Source organism: Schistocerca gregaria, chromosome 4, assembly GCF_023897955.1.
Source record: "Schistocerca gregaria isolate iqSchGreg1 chromosome 4, iqSchGreg1.2, whole genome shotgun sequence".
Lineage (NCBI taxonomy): Eukaryota > Metazoa > Arthropoda > Insecta > Orthoptera > Acrididae > Schistocerca > Schistocerca gregaria.
In genome coordinates, this window is record NC_064923.1 from 267,095,575 (window position 1) to 267,115,920 (window position 20,346).

Consider the following 20,346-nt stretch of genomic DNA (forward strand, 5'->3'; position numbering starts at 1 on the left):
GCAGTTCTCGTAACTTACGGTTTGGTGTTTTCTAGAAGCGGTGCTGGCGTCCGATAACATTGCGTCAATGCTCCACCAGGTCCAGAACAGGCGACATGGTGACAAGCATATCAGCGTGAGTTCACCATCGAGGTCCACAAACCACTCCAGCGCGATACTGGCTTGTGACACTGACAGATATGCTGCAAGATGCCGTTGTCATTGCACAAGGCATAAAGCATGGCGGTATGCAATTACGTTCACGTAGTCTATAGTTGCCACAGCACCTTCGATATTACCACAAGTAAATGCCCTCCCACAGCGTAATATTGCTTCAATGGCCAACACCACTAGCGCGGTGCATCTCCCGAGTAGCCAATCGTTTTCATGACAACCTATACGTACTCGATCATAGACCTGGAGTAAGACAAAAACACAGTCCAATCACACTGATCCCGAGCCCAAAACAGTGTGTTCCGTCAACTTGGGAAAACAAACGGGTTGCCTACTGCGGAGCCCCATGTTCGAAAATTTGCGCTAAACATTGTACTCCGAAACACCTGTACCTGAACCAGCTGTGCACTGTCATCGGATCTGCTACAGTTGCAACCTATGCTGCTTTGCAGAACAGGTTAGCTTCCGACGTCGACGTATTGCGATGAGATGTGGACGTCCAACAAGTGTCGACTACTCGTGGTTTCTTCGTCCAGCAGCCATTTTCCAAGGCTGTTCACGACAGTAACACAGAAACAGTCGATCAGCTTCGCAATTTCCGAGATACTCGTTCCCAGCTGCCGCGCGACAGTAATCTTCCCTTTGTCAAAGATGCTTGTATCAGTGGATTTCGCCATTTTCAGACAGCATCGTCGCTATAATGATTCTCCATTCGTCTCTGATCATTCCTTACCGCATCGCGCCTCCGCAATACCACCAGGCGGTATTCATTGTCACGGTGGGCAGCAACGGTCGTAATATTTTGCCTCATCAGCTTAGACTGAGGATACCTCCTAATATTGTGTCGCACCTCCTTTTGTCCGGCTTAGTGCAGAAACTGGACGTGGCACGGACGCAACAAGTCGTTGGAAATCCCCTACACAAATATTGAGCTGAGATGGCTCTACAGCCGTCCACAACTGTGAAAGTGTTGCAAATGCAGGATTTTGTGCACGAACCAACCTCTCGATTATGTCCCATAAACTTGATGGGATTCATGTCGGATGACCTGGGTGGCCAAACCATTCGCCAGAATTCTCCGGAATGTTCTTCAAACCAATCGCAAACGATTGTGGCCTGGTGGCATCGCCTATTGTCATCTATTAACATTCCATCGTTGTTTGGGAACATGAACTCCGTGAATGGCTGCAAATGGTCTCCAAATGGCCGATCATAACCATTTCTGCGAGTAATCAATGATCGTTGAGCTGGACCAGAGGACCCAGCCTGTTCCATGTAAACATAGTCGACACCATTATGGAGCCACCACCAGCTTGCACAGTGCCTTATTGGCAACTTATGTCCAAGGCTTCGTGTGGTCTGCATGACGTTCTAACTCCGCCATCAGCTCCTACCAACTGAAATGGAGACTCGCCTGCCCAAGCCACGTTTTTCAGGTCCTCCGACATGGTCACTAACCCAGGAGAGGCGCTGCAGGCGATATAGTGATGTTAGCAAAGGCACTGGTGTCAGTCGTCTGCTGCCATAGCCCATTAACGCCATATTTTGCCGCACTGTCCTAATGGATACGTTTGTCATATGTCCCACACTGAGTTCTGCGGTTCTTTGACCACGCAGTGTTGCTTGTCTGTTAGCACTGACAACTTTCGCAAACGCCGCTGCTCTCGGCTGCCATCGGCCCACTGCGTTACCATGGTCAGAGGTAATGCCTGAAATCTCCTACTCTCGCCACATTCTGTGTATCTCGGAGCGCTGTCCGAAATAGAATATCCCATGCGTCTATATTGAACTACCATTCCTCTGTTAATTCCCGTCATGCGGTCATAATCACATCGCTGACCTTTCCACATGGTCACCTTCGTACAAATGACACCACTGCCAATGCACTGCTCAAAATACTTTGTGTATCCGATGCTGCCGCCATCTGTGTATGTGCATATCGCCATCCCACGAATGTTGTCACCACTATGTAAGTGCCTTGCGGCACGTCGTCTTAGCAAAGCTTCTTTCGCAGAGTAGTTTCCATCGAGGGCTCACCTGTGCCTCAGTGAGCTGGAGCGCGTGCGCCAGGTAGAGGCGCTCGGGCCCCACCATGTACTGCTGGCGCTCGAACTCCGCCTCCAGCCGCTCCAGCTGCTCCGGCGTGAAGATGGTGCGTACGCGCTTGCACTTCCCCGCCGACTGCTTGCGACCCTCCGAAGAACCGGCGCCGCCCTTCTCGCCTGCAACACACAGTACGCATATTACTGCTAATCCTTTAAGTGCCCCTGGTAAATACACTACTGGCCATTAAAACTGCTACACCAAGAAGAAATGCAGATGATAAACGGGTATTCATTGGACAAATATATTTTACTAGAACTGACATGTGATTACGTTGTCACGTAGTACTCAGAATAACCACCTCTGACCGAAATACCGGCCTTGATACGCCTGGGCATTGAGTCAAACGGAGCTTGGATGACGTGTACAGGTACAGCTGCCAAAACAGCTTCAACACGATATCACAGTTCATCAAGAGTAGTGACTGGCGTATTGTGACGAGCCAGTTGCTCGGCCACCATCGACCAGACGTTTTCACTTAGTGAGATATCTGGAGAATGTGCTGGCGAGGGCAGCAGTCGAAAATTTTCTGTATCCAGAAGGGCCCTTACAGGACCAGCAACATGCGGTCGTGCATTATCCTGCTGAAATGTGCGGTTCCGCAGGGATCGAATGAAGGGTAGAGCCACGGGTCGTAACACATCTGAAATGTAACTTATACTGTTCAAAGTGCCGTCAATGCGAACAAGAGGTGAACGAGACGTGTAACCAGTGGCACCCCATACCATCACGCTGGGTGATACGCTAGAATGGCGATGACGAATACACGCTTCCAATGTGCGTTCACAGCGGTGTCGCCAAACACGGTTGCGACCGTCATGATGCTGTAAACAGAACCTGAATCCATCTGAAAAATGACGTTTTGCCATTCGTGCACCCAGGTTCGTCGTTGAGTACACCATCGCAGGCGCTCCTGTCTGTGATGCAGCGTCAAGGGTTACCGCAGCCATGGTGTCCGAGCTGATAGTCCATGCTTCTGCAGACGTCGTCGAACTGTTCGTGCAGATGGTTGTTGTCTTGCAAACGTCCCCATCTGTTGACTCGGGGATCGAGACGTGGCTGCACGATCCGTTACAGCCATGCGGATAAAATGACTGTAATCTCGACTGCTAGTGATACGAGATCATCGGGATTCAGCACGGCGTTCCGTATTACCCTCCTGTACCCATCGATTCCATATTCTGCTAACAGTCATTGGCTTTCGACCAACTCGAGTAGCAATGTCGCGATACGATAAACCGCAATCGCGGTAGGCTGCAATCCGAACTTTATCGAAGTCGGAAACGTAACGGTACGCATTTCTCCTCCTTACACGAGGCATCACAACAACGTTTCACCAGGCAACGCCGGCCAACTGTTGTTTGTGTATGAGAAATCGGTTGGAAACTTTCCTCGTGTCAGCACGTTGTAGGTGTCGCCACCGGCGCCAGCCTTGAGTGGATGCTCTGAAAAGCTAATCATTTGCGTATCACAGCATTTTCTTCCTGTCGGTTAAATTTTGCGCCTGTAACACGTCATCTTCGTGGTGTAGCAATTTTAATGGCCAGTAGTGCATTAGTTTGGAGCATAAGTTCGTACCGATTTTCGTAAGTTTAACAAACACAATAGGTACCATAGCAGAGACTTTAGTCATGAATAATATTTTCTCCTTCACTATTTACAACAGTGTTCAAACGCAAAAGTAGCTTTGCGATTTCTTGACTGTAGAAATAAAGTGGTTTTGGGGCCAGGAACTCGTCGAGGCATGACCGGAGCACATTTCCAACCGGGAAGGAAGTTTCTTGAAAATCGTTCGATAGAGAGAGGAAGAGGCGAAGAGCTGAGGGCGCAAGATCGTGGACTAGCATCACTTCACGCTCTCCTTTACATCTACATCTACATACATACTCCGCAATCCACCATACGGTGCGTGGCGTAGGGTACCTTGTACCACAACTAGCATCTTCTATCCCTGCTCTACTCCCAAACAGAACGAGGGAAAAATGGCTCGCTATATGTCTCTGTACGAGCCCTAATCTCTTTTATCTTAGTGATCTCTCCGCGAAATATATGTTGGCGGCAGTAAAATTGTACTGCAGTCAGCCTCAAATTCTGGTTCTCTAAATTTCCTCAGTAACGATTCACGAAAAGAACGCCTCCTTTCCTCCAGAGACTCCCACCCGAGTTCCTGGAGCATTTCCGTAACACTCGCGTGATGATCAAACCTACCAGTAACAAATGTAACAGCCCGCCTCTGAATTGCTTCTATGTCCTCCCTCAATCCGACCTGATAGGGATCGCAAACGCTCTAGCAGTACTCAAGAATAGGTCGTATTAGTGTTTTATAAGCGGCCTCTTCTACAGACGAACCACATCTTCCCAAAATCTACCAATAAACCGAAGACGACTATCCGGCTTCCCCACAACTGCCATTACATGCTTGTCCCACTTCATATCGCTCTGAAATATTACGCCCAAATATTTAATCGACGTGACTGTGACAAGCGCTGCACTACTAATGGAGTATTCAAACGTTACGGGATTCTTTTTCCTATTCATCTGCTCTAATTTACATTTATCTGTATTTAGTGTTAGCTGCCATTCTTTACACCAATCACAAATCCTGTCCAAGTCATCTTGTATCTTCCTACAGTCACTCAAAGACGACACCTTCCCGTACATCGCAGCATCATCAGCAAGCAGCCGCACATTGCTATCCACCCTATCCAAAAGATCATTTATGCAGATAGAAAACAACAGCGGACATACCACACTTCCCTGGGGCACTCCAGATGATACCCTCACCTCCGATGAACACTCACCATCGAGGACAACGTACTGGGTTCTATTACTTCTGGTTGTTGTTCTCGGGCTGCGTCTGCAAGACATCTCAGTTGTTAACAACAAATGGCAGCGGTGGTGGTTACACCTCGGGGAAATTATTCGTAATACGCCACATCGTCGCTGTTCCACCAGATTCAAAACAATACCTTTTGTGGATGCGTGTAGGTCTTCGTACAGGGAGTCGCTGCTTTTAGGGCTCAATCATTCCTTTCTTTTCCTTATCTTATCATAAAGACACCATTTCTTGTCGCCGGTAACCATACAGGTTAGGAATGATCGGTGTTGTTCACGAGCGAACTGATGACGGGCAAGCAGAGATGCACGAGTGTCAACCCGCTGATTTTTGTGATTCTGGCTTAGAGACCGATGTTTGAATCTTCCCTATTGCATTCAAATGTAAACGGTGGTGGAATCATCACAGTTCATCACATTTACCAGTTCTCGAGTACACTGATGTGGATCACTGTGGATTGATGTGTCTAAACGATCTTCATCAAACCCGTAAGGTCTTCCTGGACGTGGAGAGTCACTAATGTCAAAACGATCACCCTTAACACCAGAAAACCATTGTCTTGCCGTGCTCTGTCCAGTGACATTATCCCCATACATGGCCAACATGATTCAGGCTACCTCTGTTGCTGTCACTCCTTTATTGAGCTCAAACAGAAGAAAGAATATGTCATAAATGTTCCGAATTCTCTACTTGACATTCCATTTTCTACCACCCACAGGTTCACTCACTGGCCGGCCGGTTTGGCCGAGCGGTTCTAGGCGCTTCAGTCTGGAACCGCGTGACCGCTACGGTCACAGGTTCGAATCCTGCCTCGGGCATGGATGTGTGTGCTGTCCTTAGGTTAGTTAGGTTTAAGTAGTTCTAAATTCTAGGGAACTGATGACCACAGATGTTAAGTCCCATAGTGCACAGAGCCATTTGGTCCACTCACTACTTACAATTGACAAAATGACAATATGTAAACTCCACTAGCAGCAAGGAACTACCAATAAAAAATGACAATTGGCAGAAAAATCCATAGCAACCGGAGTACCAACATGCAAAACCAAAACACTACGATCTTACGCACCAACCAAATATATAGACCACTGGTCTTAAATACTACAGACATTCGGTTGTATTGATGTTAATATATCACAGTAGTTTCTCTGTTAAGTAGGAATATCATTTTTACGTTTCTAAGTTGGCAAGCTTAAAACATCATCAAACAATTGAATAATGATATAAAATTTAGCGAGGCATAGGAGCCACTGTTCTTTAGACCTAGTTCTATGTTCACCCAGTATTTGTCAATCAGTCACAGTTCTCAAGATATCAGAAAATGACAACCAATTTCTGAGCCCCCAAAACGTTACGGCCACAGTGTTTTGAGATCGAAAGGGCGTCCTTTTCATCGAATTTGCGTCTTTAAGATGCAGATGTAGATGGAGCGTCTTAGCGTCAGAAGCTTCAGCGACTACGCCGCGCCATTCAAAACATATGGCCATAGCACTCGCTCGCATTGTGCTGAGTTGACAAAGGATTTGATCGGGTAGTTTAAGTAGGAACTTTTTGAACATCGGCCTTGTAGCCCGCTCTTGGCTTCTATATGATCACAATTTTCCTCCAAATCTGTGGGATGTTAGTGACTGGTTCAACAACGTGGCAGCAACTGAGTATGCAGAAGGCATAGGAAAGCTTGTTGAGCACTACAACAAATTTTTACGGCAAATATGCAGAAAAACAGCTAAGATATAAAATTAAGTCGTAAAATAAGTTTTCGTTCATTGTCTCGAACAAAAACATCTGGGAAAGTGAACGTTTTTCACGTTTAGAATAGCCCTCATATAACTTTTAACCCCCCCCCCCCCCCCCCACCCATGCCTCCTCCATTACTGTCAACCGATGCCTTCTTTTACTCAAGTAGTGCCATAATTCTCTCTTTTCTTCACTCGCTTCAGTATCTCTTGTTTAGTTAGCAGAGCTACTCATCTGATCTTCAGTGCTCTTCTGTAACACTACATTATTTGAGATTCTATTTTAGTCTTGTGTCTGCTATTTATCGTCTACATTTCACTACCGTACAAGTCAACACTCTAAACAATACTTAAATTTTTATTAGATTTAAAATACTTCCTCTTTTTCGTGCCCATGTATATGTTATTTCCTTTCTACTTGTGCCACCACCTGTTATTTTGAAGCCCAAATAGCAGAACCCGTTTACCACTTCCAGTGTAGCATTTCTCAATCTAACTTCTTCAGCATTACTTTTCTCAATTTTACAGTATACTTTTATTCTTGTTTTAATTTTATTTATGTCCATTTTAAACCTTACTTCCATGATGTTCTCCATTTGAATCAACTCGCCTTCTAAGTCCTTGCTGTCTGTCAGACTTATGATACCATAGGCAAAGGTCCTCCCTAAAGTTTAATTTCGTTATCAAATTTTTCCTGATTTCCTTTACTGATATTCAGTTAACAGGTGAAACAACGTATGGAATAGATCTCAACCCTGTCTCATTATTGCTTCTCTTGTCACTCCTTCAACTCTTTGAATTCCAGTCCAGTTCCTCAACGAGCTGTACATAACTAATCACACCGTGTGTTTTATGTTTTACAACTTCATAAGTCCCAAAAATACATTGCATTCAACATTGTCAAAAGCTTCATCACACATGATTAAATTTTCAGACCTACAACCACTGGATCGAAGTCTAATAATGTTATTGGGTATATAACTTAACATATTAACACAAGCACTATATTTTTTAACTGACGTTAGAATGATCGGAAGAAAAATGGGTAAGAAACATCAATATCAGCGCGAGAATTTTAAGTGGTAGTCGGTTTCGTTGTCTTTGTAACATGGACGAGCTACACTGGTATCTACGTAAAACTTTTACCCGTTCCCTTACGACTTATAAAACTGTACGAGTGTATATGAATTTTATAACACTCCGTATAAGCAACATCTAGACTTGTCTTGTAAAGTCATCAGATGACCAAAACGAATTGCAAAATGATTTCGATACTATATCTGTATGGTGCGACAAGTGGCAGTTGACCCTGGATAAAGAAAAGTGTGAAGTTATTCATATGAATACTAAAATAAATCCGCTAAATTTCGATTACGCAATAAGTCACACAAACCTGAAGGCTGTAAATTCAACTAAATACTTAGGGATTACATTTACAAATAACCTAAATTGGAACAATCACATAGATAGTGTTGTAGGTAGAGCAAACCGAAGGCTACGATTCATTGCAGAACAGGTCTACCAAAGAGACTGCTTACACCACACTTGTCCGCCCTATTCTGGAGTACCGCTGTGCGGTGTGAGATCCACATTAGGTGCTACTGACGGATGACATCGAAAAAGTTCAAAGAAGGCAGCTCGTTATGTATTAACGCGAAAAAAGGAGATACTGCCACAGACATGGAGTGGCGTTTTTCGTTGCGACGGGATCTTCTCACGGAATTTCGATCACCAGTTTTCTCCTCCGATTGCAAAAACATTCTGTTGGCACCCACCTAGATAGGAAGAAACGATCATTACAAATTTAAGAGCTCGTTTTTCCCGCGCCGTTCGAGAATGGAACGGTAGAGAGACAGCTTGAAGGTGGTTCATTGAACCCTCTGCCAGGCTCTTTACTGTGAATAGCAGAGTAATCACGTAGATGTAGACTCATTAACGTCACTAAAATTCCTTGCAATAATATGTGAATATGAAATGTAATTATATAAGATCGTAAATTGGTAAACCTAATACAGGCTTCTGTTTGTTAACAAAACGCTCATGAAAGTACTGCTTGTTACAAAAAGTTGTGTACCACCTCTGTTTGAATATTTTCCGAGTGTATACGCCACATAACGGTGTACTTAAAGGAGACATGGAGTATATACAGTACAGGATATCGCGATAGGCCAAAATTCGTTGGTCTAGAGGTATAGTGTCCCAGAATCATCGATATTTTTAACTTTTGAAGGATGTTGTTTTCTCTGAAAAACTACTCTACTTTAAGAACTGATATTCTCAGATTTATCAGCTCAAACAATCTCCAGTGCAAATCCAAATAATGAGTGTACTGTTATTTGCCGCAGTCACCGTGTCTATAATCTGGGGAATGATCGCTTACCTTTGCGATTTTTCTGCTCTTCGCCTGGCCTTAAAATAATATATAACTATGTCTATATTAATCGGAATACCAAGGGAAGTTTCTCTCGTTTTTACAAGGCCATAGAAAGGAAAAGAAAGACATATCGTCAATCTTGTCTGCCACCTACCAGTGGCTTAATCTGTTAGTGTCACAACTGTTCCTGAGCACTTTGTTTCAGTATTGTGGCAAGAAGATGAATTATCTGGCCTTGCCGTTAACATCGTTCACGAGAGAGTTTGATCACCGGCCTCTGTGTAATGCAATTTGCTATTAAAATGTTACGTATAATTTGCCTCCATCAAAAACTTAGTCAATGCAGCGCCTATGACCGGTTAGTCGTTCCATACGAAAGGCAGGCCCTGGACTGAACGCTGTCTAACTTTGCAGAGTTTCGTGCTCCATATTATTTTACTTGTTCGTTGCCTGTTCTACAGTTCACATTTCTTCGTATTTTGTTTCCAATGCCTTAACACCTCGCCCGAGTAATTTGAGGCAACACTGTCGATATAGGGACCAACAAAATATATTGAAACAAAAGTTTCTATTTTCATCTGAACCTGATAGGTATTCGACAAGTATCATAGAAAGAAGCATAGAGTGGTGGTGCAGACACGTCAGATCGACCGTTGAGGAATTCATGGCAAAACGTTGATACATAAAATTTTGTATCGATAGTGATGAACCTTAAAATGTCTTATCGACCCAATTAACTGCTAGTAATTACTAATAATAGGAAACAGTATTACCTATTTCGTATTTGCGTTTTGTGCATTACTGTTAAGAAATTAATTGAAGTACTGTTTATGAACTGTAAAAATACTGTAAATGTGAATAATAACCGTATTCCGGTGCAGGAAGGAAGGTAGTTACTGACGGGTATTGTAGTTGTGGTAGTAGAAGTGTAGGAAGACGCCGTATATACCTGGCGATTTAAAGTAATGGTTCAAATGGCTCTGAGCACTATGCGACTTAACTTCTGAGGTCATCAGTCGCCTAGAACTTAGAACTAATTAAACCTAACTAACCTAAGGACGCCACACACATTCATGCCCGAGGCAGGATTCGAACCTGCGACCGAAGCGGTCGCTCCGCTCCAGACTATAGCGCCTAGAACCGCACGGCCACTCCGGCCGGGCTAAAGAAAATGATTAGAGGTTGTAGTACAAGTGACTGATGAATAACTAATGTTCCAAAAGAAAAGTGACGATGTTAAGTATTAATTGAGACACGGTGATGGCAATTAATGACGGCACGAATAATGAAGAGTAATGAACTTTTGTAATAATGTGAATCAAAAGAACTTCCGTGTGTTAATTGACTTTAATTTCTATTAGAACGAACTATTTAAGAATGAACTTTAAGTATCCTATGCAGATATGGAAGTTTTAAATGCGTCCACGCCGTCTGGAAGCTGTGTGTTAACCAGTGCTGCATGTACGGGAGTGCATGCCATGAAACTATAAGAAAGAACGCAAAGCTGGATGAAGACGTAGCAGTTTTTTCATTATGATACTTTCTCTCAAATATTTCATTATTCATGTTTTCTTTGCTTACCATTAATGGATGATATGAATTAACGTTTGTAACCTCTCTCATTGTGGAGTCGACAACATTCAGAAAAACGATCACTATGGAAGACCAACTTTCTTTGACTCTCATAACACCTTTTAATATTGCAATTTGCGGTGCCTAAATGCATTACGCTACAATAATAGTACATCACCTTTTACGCGGTAGGCATTTGTTTATAGCTGAAAAGTCCACAATTTCTCCACAGTGTTTGTAATACGAAAAATCACGTATTTTAACCATTCTGCAAGTGTTAGTTATTGAAACAATCAATTTTAAATACAATTTCAATGTGTTAGCTGCATGTAATACACAGAAATGTATGATCTAAAATGGATCAAACGCGAACTACATTCCAGGTCAGGTCACGATTTGCGCTACCATTTATGTATGTATGTATATGTTGAACTGGGGACCTAGAAACGACGGAGAGGCTTCGTCCCCGCCGTAGCCCTCAGTGGTACACAACCCCACAACAGGCTACAGCAGTCCACTCACCCCACCGCCGCCCCACACCGAACCCAGGATTATTGTGCGGTTCGGCCCACAGTGTTCCTCATCCTTAACGGATAAAAGTTTTACTTTGTAAAAATATTTACGGACTAGGGTTGGTGTGCCATTCGGCAGTACAGTGGATGTTCGGCGACGACAGCGAGTAACTACCCTATAGGCCCCACACACTGCACGTACATGCGTATCTTTAAAGCCACGATGGCCTATAAAAACGAAAAATTTTAGCACTGCCGCTATGACTATATCGGTGTTTTTACTCGGTTATTATAAAAAAAATTAAAAATACCTGTTACAACCGAGACCGAATACATATAAAAAACACCAGTTATTCAGAACTAAAATACAGGTATCAGTATTACCCGGACGGTTTATCCCATCCCTAGTCTAAAGTCAATGAGGGTATGGGCATGCTCAAGAACTCCACACTTCAAATTTAAGTTTTAGCAAAACTCAGATTATTCTGCTAATAAGCCTCACCAAGTCCGCTTAGTTCGTTACACAACCCTCTAGCTGTCTATTTGCTCCACTCTATATCAGGCGGGCTCTCACTTAACAGTCCAGGTAAGCTCGCTAACAGCAACACTTCCCCTAGAAAACCAGCAACAGATTAAGATGTTTCCCACGCGTGAGGAAGGGAACGCACTTTCTAACACTTTCTGTACGTTCCATACATGAAAACAACCTTACTGATTCCTGACTACAAACTTCCGAAAAACGTCTCCGCTCCTCCTTCGCCACAGAGGGCTCAAAGTCGCCTCCTGCAACCTACCAGGGCCACTGACCAACTCCTCGATTTCGTTGGCTGCCCAAAAGCTCCACTTCATTCATTTCACATGCAGACGTTCCGGCCGGTCCGAGGAGAAAGCTGCACTGCGAGCCGGCATTTTCTGCTCACACTCATAGTACTGCAGAAGACTTTGTAGCCAGAGTAGCTACAGCCTGGATATATCATTTTGAAGATATGATCGCTTCAGCTGCAAGTACTTTATTTATGAGCACTACTTGTTTCGCATCATCGGATGGCATCTGTAAAACTTAACGGGGAAAAACTCATATAAGGCCATAAAACGTAACTGAAATGAAAAGGTATAGGGGATGAACATAGAAAAGCAAGTCATGCTCTGATGGAGAAAAGAGAACGGGATGACACAGCGTTCATAGTCAGCAATTTTTCACTAAGGAGCCGACGCCATTTATGGTATAGCATAAAAAACATAGAACGCTCCGGTGATACCTAGAAAGCACCAAAGCTAAAATAAGAACTTCCTAATAACAGTCTGTTACGTAAAGTGCTGTTAACTTCCGCTCACCATGAGCCCCAGGATCTGGTGAGCTGAAGGGGCCACATAAGCCGAAAAGGTGTTGAGAAACTGACCGTATACGATCATCTATGGGATTACGTAAAGTTTAGTTTTATTCACATAAAAAGGATTAAAACTTTTTTTGTGAGTCATCAGTCTTCTGAGTGGTTTGGTGCGGCCCGCCACGAATTCCTCTCCTGTGCCAACCTCTTCATCTAAAGTAGCAGTTGCAACGTACGTCCTCAACTACTTGCTGGATGTATTGCAGTCTCTGTCTTTCTCCACAGTTTTTACACTCTATATCTTCCTCTAGTACCGTGGAAGCTATTGCCTGATGTCTTAAGACATGTCCTACCACGCGGTCTTGTCAATGTTTTCTGTATATTCCTTTCCTCGACGATTCCGGGAGAATCTCCTCATTTCTTACCTTATGAGGCCCCGTAATTTTCTATATATTCCGTAGCACCACACCCCCACACGCTTCGATTCTCTTCTGTTCCGGTTTTGCCAAAGCTCATGTTTCACTACCACAGATAGAATACTGTGCTCCAAACGTACATTCTCAGAAAGTTCTTCCTTAAATTAAAGCCCTTGTTTGAGAGAAGTGGACTTCTCTTGGCCAGTGAAAATATATTGGTAAGAACCCCAGATACTCAATCTTAAATTGTGGTTGACTCCCCCCCCACCTCAAAAAAAAATCCAATGTGAAACTATTTTAAGGCTTAGCACGATACTGACATGAAGCGAAACGAGGATGAATATCATGTCGCACCTAAACAGCTCAATCGGCAGAAAGCATCACATTGCAAACCCAGATGGCACTTAACTACTGCAGGCGCGCGCAATGGACGTTTACTAACAGACGGCGTGTCTAGATGGAACAGCGGAAGCGCCGTATAGCGACATGGACGGAACCTTCATGTGGAGCGCGCATACGCCTCCGCGGATGACATGTAGAACGATGATGTTCTGATGGGAAAGCGGGGCCATGAGAAACACGGGACGCGCAACGAATTTGTGACATCACAATAGTCGGCTTGTCCGCCACACTTACCGAACAATCGATTGCGTCGAGGGACTACGGGAAATCAGTATTTAATTGGGAAACCCGGCCGAAGTGGCCGTGCGGTTCTAGGCGCTTCAGTCTGGAACCGCCCGAGCGCTACGGTCGCAGGTTCGAATCGTGCCTCGTTCATGGATGTGTGTGATGTCCTTAGGTTAGTTAGGTTTAACAAGTTCTAAGTTCTAGGGGACTAATGACCTCTGAAGTTGAGTCCAATAGTGCTCAGAGCCATTTGAACCATTTTTAATTGGAAAAGGTACCCACTAAAGTTCTTAATTTTGTCGTGTGATATCGAGAACTTGGATGCATTTAAACATGCATTCCTCCTCGCCGATGAATACGAATGCAATATTTCGAATCCTGAAATAAAAAACTACAACACTGGACTGTTTTATGCAATAATCGACTATTAGTATGCTTCTCAGCTACTAAAATTGACAGTTTTATGCAATAATCGATTCTTAGTATTCTTCTGACTGCATTTCAGTTTATTTCATCGGTGAAGTTAGACGTTCTCTTTGTGGTCAGCAATGTTACTTACTCGAAACAATTGGAATTGTGGAAGAATATGTGAAAACAGCGTAGATTAAGGAAACTCGCTAAATTTTCAGGGTCAAGTACCCGGATAGAGGACTTTGGGCAAAGAGACTTATACAGATTCTGTATAAAAATTGACGCACGTGCAGAACGTAAACTGTCAAAGAATCCCAAAAGTTCGCTCACCAGAAGTCATTGTAGGCATTCGCCGAAGAATTATTCAGAGCCGAAACAAGTCTATACGTAAGCTGATGCAACAGTCGCATGTAACTAGGAGGAGCTGCCAGCGGATTATGAAAAGTCTTAATTTGAAGCCGTGTCATGTGACGGTTGTGCAGCAGCTACGGGAGGATGACAGTCAGAAACGTGTAGATTACTGCCATGTGGCTTTCGCATAACACCAACGGCGATTTGTTAGACCCTTTCCATTACATCATGAGTGATGAAATATGATTTCATCTTTGCGGTCATTTGAATTCTCAGAATATGAGGTACACAGCAACGGAGAATCATAGTACTGTGTGTCAACAACTATTCCATCATAAAAAAAATTGGCGTTTGATGCTGTGTAACTGGAACATGCGTCATTGGACCGATATTTTTTGACGCTGCCATCAACATGATTGCATGCATGGAAATTTTTTTATACATTTTATGCTCCACTCACTGAATTTGGAAGACAATACTGCTTCCTCCAGCAAGTTAGGGCAACGTGCCACACGTCTAAGGTACCCTGGAACAAGTCCGTCATGTATTCAATGAGGAACGAACTGTCAGCAAACAATTACGGCCTCCACGTTCGCTGGACCCAACAAAATACGTTTTTTTTTTTTTTTTTCGTGGAGACTCTTGAAGAGCAGGGTCTATGAAACAAATCCACACAAAATACAGGATCTGAAAGACATCAGCCGTGGAGTTGCCTTCATCGATGTCCGAACTTTACGCTAGGTGCATCTGAATATGCATCTGAATATTTGTATTATCACGTTATAGTGGAGAGAGTGTGGCAGATATGATACACGAGTTGGGATGGAAGTAATTAGAGCATAGACGTTTTTCGTCGCGGCGAGACCTTTTTACGAAATTTCAGTCACCAACTTTCTCTTCCGAATGCGAAAATATTTTGTTGAGCCCAACCTACATAGGTAGGAATGATCATCAACATAAAATAAGAGAAATCAGAGCTCGAACAGAAAGGTTTAGGTGTTCGTTTTTCCCGCTCGCTGTTCGGGAGTGGAATAGTAGAGAGATAGTATGATTGTGGTTCGATGAACCCTCTGCCAAGCACTTAAATGTGAATTGCAGAGTAGTCATGTAGATGTAGATGTAGAATATGCTTAGACGTGCACAGCTGTGCACTGATGTTGCAGGGGCCACTTTCAGCATCTTCTATAAATGTATTTTTCATTGCAAACAAATGGGAAGTCCATATCAGCTCTTCGTTTCTGTAATTTCACTGCATTTCCTTTAAGTTGGATGACCACTTACAATGTGTTAAAACCGACATAAATTCTTAGTACAGTACTGCCGTCAAGTGCAGCTGCCCGTGGACACTTTCAGTAGCCTGTTCCAAAGGGTAACAGTAAGCGTCAGTCATTCTGTGGGAAACACCCTCGCCTTGGCAGACCAGCCAGTCGGATCAGGACAGCAGCCGTTAGCGGGATTAAGAGAAGACCCCCTTTATCTCCAGACAGAGAACAGCCGCAGTCCCACGGACACTGCCAAACTGGCTTTGTCACTCACGGCCGTTGCCTGGAAGTGATCCTTTACAAACTTAGGGGGTAAGTTGGACTTAATGTCCCGACGGCCACGTTTCCGGACTGGGGAGGGATGGAGGCGGAAGTCTGTCATGCCCTTTCATAGGGACCAGCCCCTAGTTGGAAAACCAAGGAAAACCTAAATCTGGATGGTCAAACGGGAATCTGATTCCCAGTTCAGAAACTAAATGCTGCTTTACTTACCATTAGAACAGTATCTGAAATAAGTGACAGTTCAACACGAAAAGTAGTCTACTTCGCATATTTTCATTTTCTTATGTCGTATCGTATTATTTTTTGGGTAATTCTTCTGTTCAAAAAGGGTATTTTTGGCTCAAAAACGGGCTGTTCCATCTATATGTGATGTAAGTTCGAGAACCTCTTGTCGACCCCTATTCAATAGTCTGGGAATTCTGACATTGCCCTCACAGCATATATTTTCTTTAATGTCGTTTGTTGTTAGCAATATTAGCCTATTTCCAAGAGTTAGCAGCTTTCACTCAGTTAATACTAGGCATAAATCATATCTGCATGTGGAATACACTTCCTTGACTCTTGTACAGAAAGGACTGCAGTATTCTGCTGCATCCATTTTCAATAAGCTACCACAAGAACTAAAAAATCTTAGCAGTAGCCCAAACTCTTTTTAGTCTAAACTGAAGAGTTTCCTCATGGCTCACTCCTTCTATTCTGTCGAGGAGCTCCTGGAAGAGCTAAAAAATTAAGCAAATTCCAGTGTTACATTGTTGAATTTCTTTATTTAAACTTACAACTTGTCGCCTGAATATGTTTTTTATATTTCGTTTTATCAGTCTCTACTATCGTGTTATAATTTCATGTATTGACTCGTTCTATGACAATGGAGACTTCTCCTTAATTTGGTCCCACGGAACAATAAATAAATAAAAATAAAGTGCTCCTGAATAAGACGCCAGTGTCGTATCATGAGTGGTTGGCTGTCAATGAGTGTTCAGTGACGGTCAAATACACTCCTGGAAATTGAAATAAGAACACCGTGAATTCATTGTCCCAGGAAGGGGAAACTATATTGACACATTCCTGGGGTCAGATACATCACATGATCACACTGACAGAACCACAGGCACATAGACACAGGCAACAGAGCATGCACAATGTCGGCACTAGTACAGTGTATATCCACCTTTCGCAGCAATGCAGGCTGCTATTCTCCCATGGAGACGATCGTAGAGATGCTGGATGTAGTCCTGTGGAACGGCTTGCCATGCCATTTCCACCTGGCGCCTCAGCTGGACCAGCGTTCGTGCTCGACGTGCAGACCGCGTGAGACGACGCTTCATCCAGTCCCAAACATGCTCAATGGGGGACAGATCCGGAGATCTTGCTGGCCAGGGTAGTTGACTTACACCTTCTAGAGCACGTTGGGTGGCACGGGATACATGCGGACGTGCATTGTCCTGTTGGAACAGCAAGTTCCCTTGCCGGTCTAGGAATGGTAGAACGATGGGTTCGATGACGGTTTGGATGTACCGTGCACTATTCAGTGTCCCCTCGACGATCACCAGAGGTGTACGGCCAGTGTAGGAGATCGCTCCCCACACCATGATGCCGGGTGTTGGCCCTGTGTGCCTCAGTCGTAGGCAGTCCTGATTGTAGCGCTCACCTGCACGGCGCCAAACACGCATACGACCATCATTGGCATCAAGGCAGAAGCGACTCTCATCGCTGAAGACGACACGTCTCCATTCGTCCCTCCATTCACGCCTGTCGCGACACCACTGCAGGCGGGCTGCACGATGTTGGGGCGTGAGCGGAAGACGGCCTAACGGTGTGCGGGACCGTAGCCCAGCTTCATGGAGACGGTTGCGAATGGTCCTCGCTGATACCCCAGGAGCAACAGTGTCCCTAATTTGCTGGGAAGTGGCGGTGCGGTCCCCTACGGCACTGCGTAGGATCCTACGGTCTTGGCGTGCATCCGTGCGTCGCTGCGGTCCGGTCCCAGGTCGACGGGCACGTGCACATTCCGCCGACCACTGGCGACAACATCGATGTACTGTGGAGACCTCACGCCCCACGTGTTGAGCAATTCGGCGGTACGTCCACCCGGCCTCCCGCATGCCCACTATACGCCCTCGCTCAAAGTCCGTCAACTGCACATACGGTTCACGTCCACGCTGTCGCGCCATGCTACCAGTGTTAAAGACTGCGACGGAGCTCCGTATGCCACGGCAAACTGGCTGACACTGACGGCGGCGGTGCACAAATGCTACGCAGCTCGCGCCATTCGACGGCCAACACCGCGGTTCCTGGTGTGTCCGCTGTGCCGTGCGTGTTATCGTTGCTTGTACAGCCCTCTCGCAGTGTCCGGAGCAAGTATGGTGGGTCTGACACAACGGTGTCAATGTGTTCTTTTTTCCATTTCCAGGAGTGTAGTAGCATTGGCTAAATAGTTGTTTGAACAAAGAAACGAATCTTTTTTTTTTTTTTGCGTACATCAAGCGTTCTCGCTTCCCGCCCACGGGGTCCCGGGTTCGATTCCCGTCGGGGTCAGGGATTATTCCTGCCTCAAGATGACTGGGTGTTGTGTCGTCTTCATCATCATCATTCATCCCCATTACGGTCGGAGGAAGGCAGTGGCAAACCACCTCCGCTAGGACCTTGCCTAGTCGGCGGTGCTGGTCTCCCCCATCGTCCTCTACGCTTCTCGGAGTATGGGACCTCACCATCATCACCTCAAGCGATAAAAACGGAACCTTTCAGGATCACTTTCTTGACCGCCTGTCTCTCTGTTTGTTCGACGGGTTGTCATATCAAGCTGAAATTTATTTCATGCACTAAGGTCAATGGTTCCTTGGCGGTGTATTAAATAGAAGCTTCTAAGTCAATGCAACCAAACGTTACGACCATTTACGTCACATATTTTGATACTCTCATATTCACTCATTAAAATCTATAAGGTATTTTCGTTGACGTAGAATTAAGAAATTTGGCAAGAAGCGAGGTTTCACAGTACACGTAAAAGAAAAAAAACTAGAAAATTGTTAATTTGTAATTATATCAGACGAAAAAAATTTCTTTTGTCATTTGTTATCCGACTTCAAAACTGAAATTAAAATATTCACGAAAGTCTTGGAATCGCTGGGACTGTGAATATCAGTGTCGATAACAGGCAAAAATCGTTCAGAGTCTTGATTTACCGAGTGGATAAACTGTCTACATATATGTTGTTGTTGTGGTCTTCAGTCCTGAGACTGGTTGATGCAGCTCTCCATGCTACTCTATCCTGTACAAGCTTCTTCCTCTCCCAGAACCTACTGCAACCTACTTCCTTCTGAATCTGCATAGTGTATTCCTCTCTTGGCCTCCCTCTATGATTTTTACTCTCCACGCTGCCCTCCAATACTAAATTGGTGATCCCATGATGCCTCAGAATATGCTCTACCAACCGATCCCTTCTTCTAGTCAACTTGTGCCACAAACTCCTCCTCTCCCCAGTTCTATTCAATACCTCCTCATTAGTTATGTGATCTACCCATCTAATCTTCAGCATTCTTCTGTAGCACCACATTTCGAAAGCTTCCATTCTTTTCTTCTCTAAACTATTTATCGTCCATGTTTCACTTCCATACATGGCTACACTCCATACATATACTTTCAGAAAAGACTTCATTACACTTAACAAATTTCTCTTCTTCAGAAACGCTTTCCTTGCCATTGCCAGTCTACATTTTATATCCTCTCTACTTCGACCATCATCAGTTATTTTGCTCCCCAAATAGCAAAACTCCTTTACTACTTTAAGTGTCTCATTTCTTAATCTAATTCCCTGAGCATCACCCGACGTAATTCGACTACATTCCATCATCCTCGTTTTGCTTTTGTTGCTATTCATCTTATATCCTCCTTTCAAGACACTATCCATTCGGTTCAACTGCTCTTCCAAGTCCTTTGCTGTCTCTGACAGAATTACAATGTCATCGACATACCTCAAAGTTTTTATTTCTTCTCCATGGATTTTAATACCTACTCCGTACTTTTCTTTTGTTTCCTTTACTCCTTGCTCAATACACATATTGAATAGCATCGGGGAGAGGCTACAACCCTGTCTCACTCCCTTTCCAACCGCTGCTTCCCTTTCATGTCCCTCGACACTTATAACTGCCATCTGGTTTCTGTACAAATTGTAAATAGCCTTTCTCTCCCCGTATTTTACCGCTGCTACCTTCAGAATTTGAAAGAGAGTATTTCAGTCAGTATTGTCAAAAGCTTTCTCTAAGTCTACAAATGCTAGAAACGTAGGTTTGACTTTTATTAATATATCTTCTAAGATAAGTCGTAGGATCATTATTGTCTCACGTGTTCCAGTATTTGTGCGGAATCCAAACTGATCTTCTCCGA

The 20,346-nt window shown here is 44.2% G+C and overlaps 1 protein-coding gene across 1 annotated transcript in view; it reads right to left on the reverse strand.

Moving 5' to 3' along the window:
• Positions 1 to 20,346, reverse strand: part of LOC126267685 (homeobox protein Hox-B4-like) — a 125,342-nt gene that overhangs the window by 11,813 nt on the left and 93,183 nt on the right. Inside the window, exon 3 of the mRNA XM_049972987.1 lies at positions 2,191 to 2,375. Within this exon, the coding sequence (XP_049828944.1) occupies positions 2,191 to 2,375 (185 nt within the window). The remainder of the gene's footprint in view (positions 1 to 2,190; positions 2,376 to 20,346) is intronic.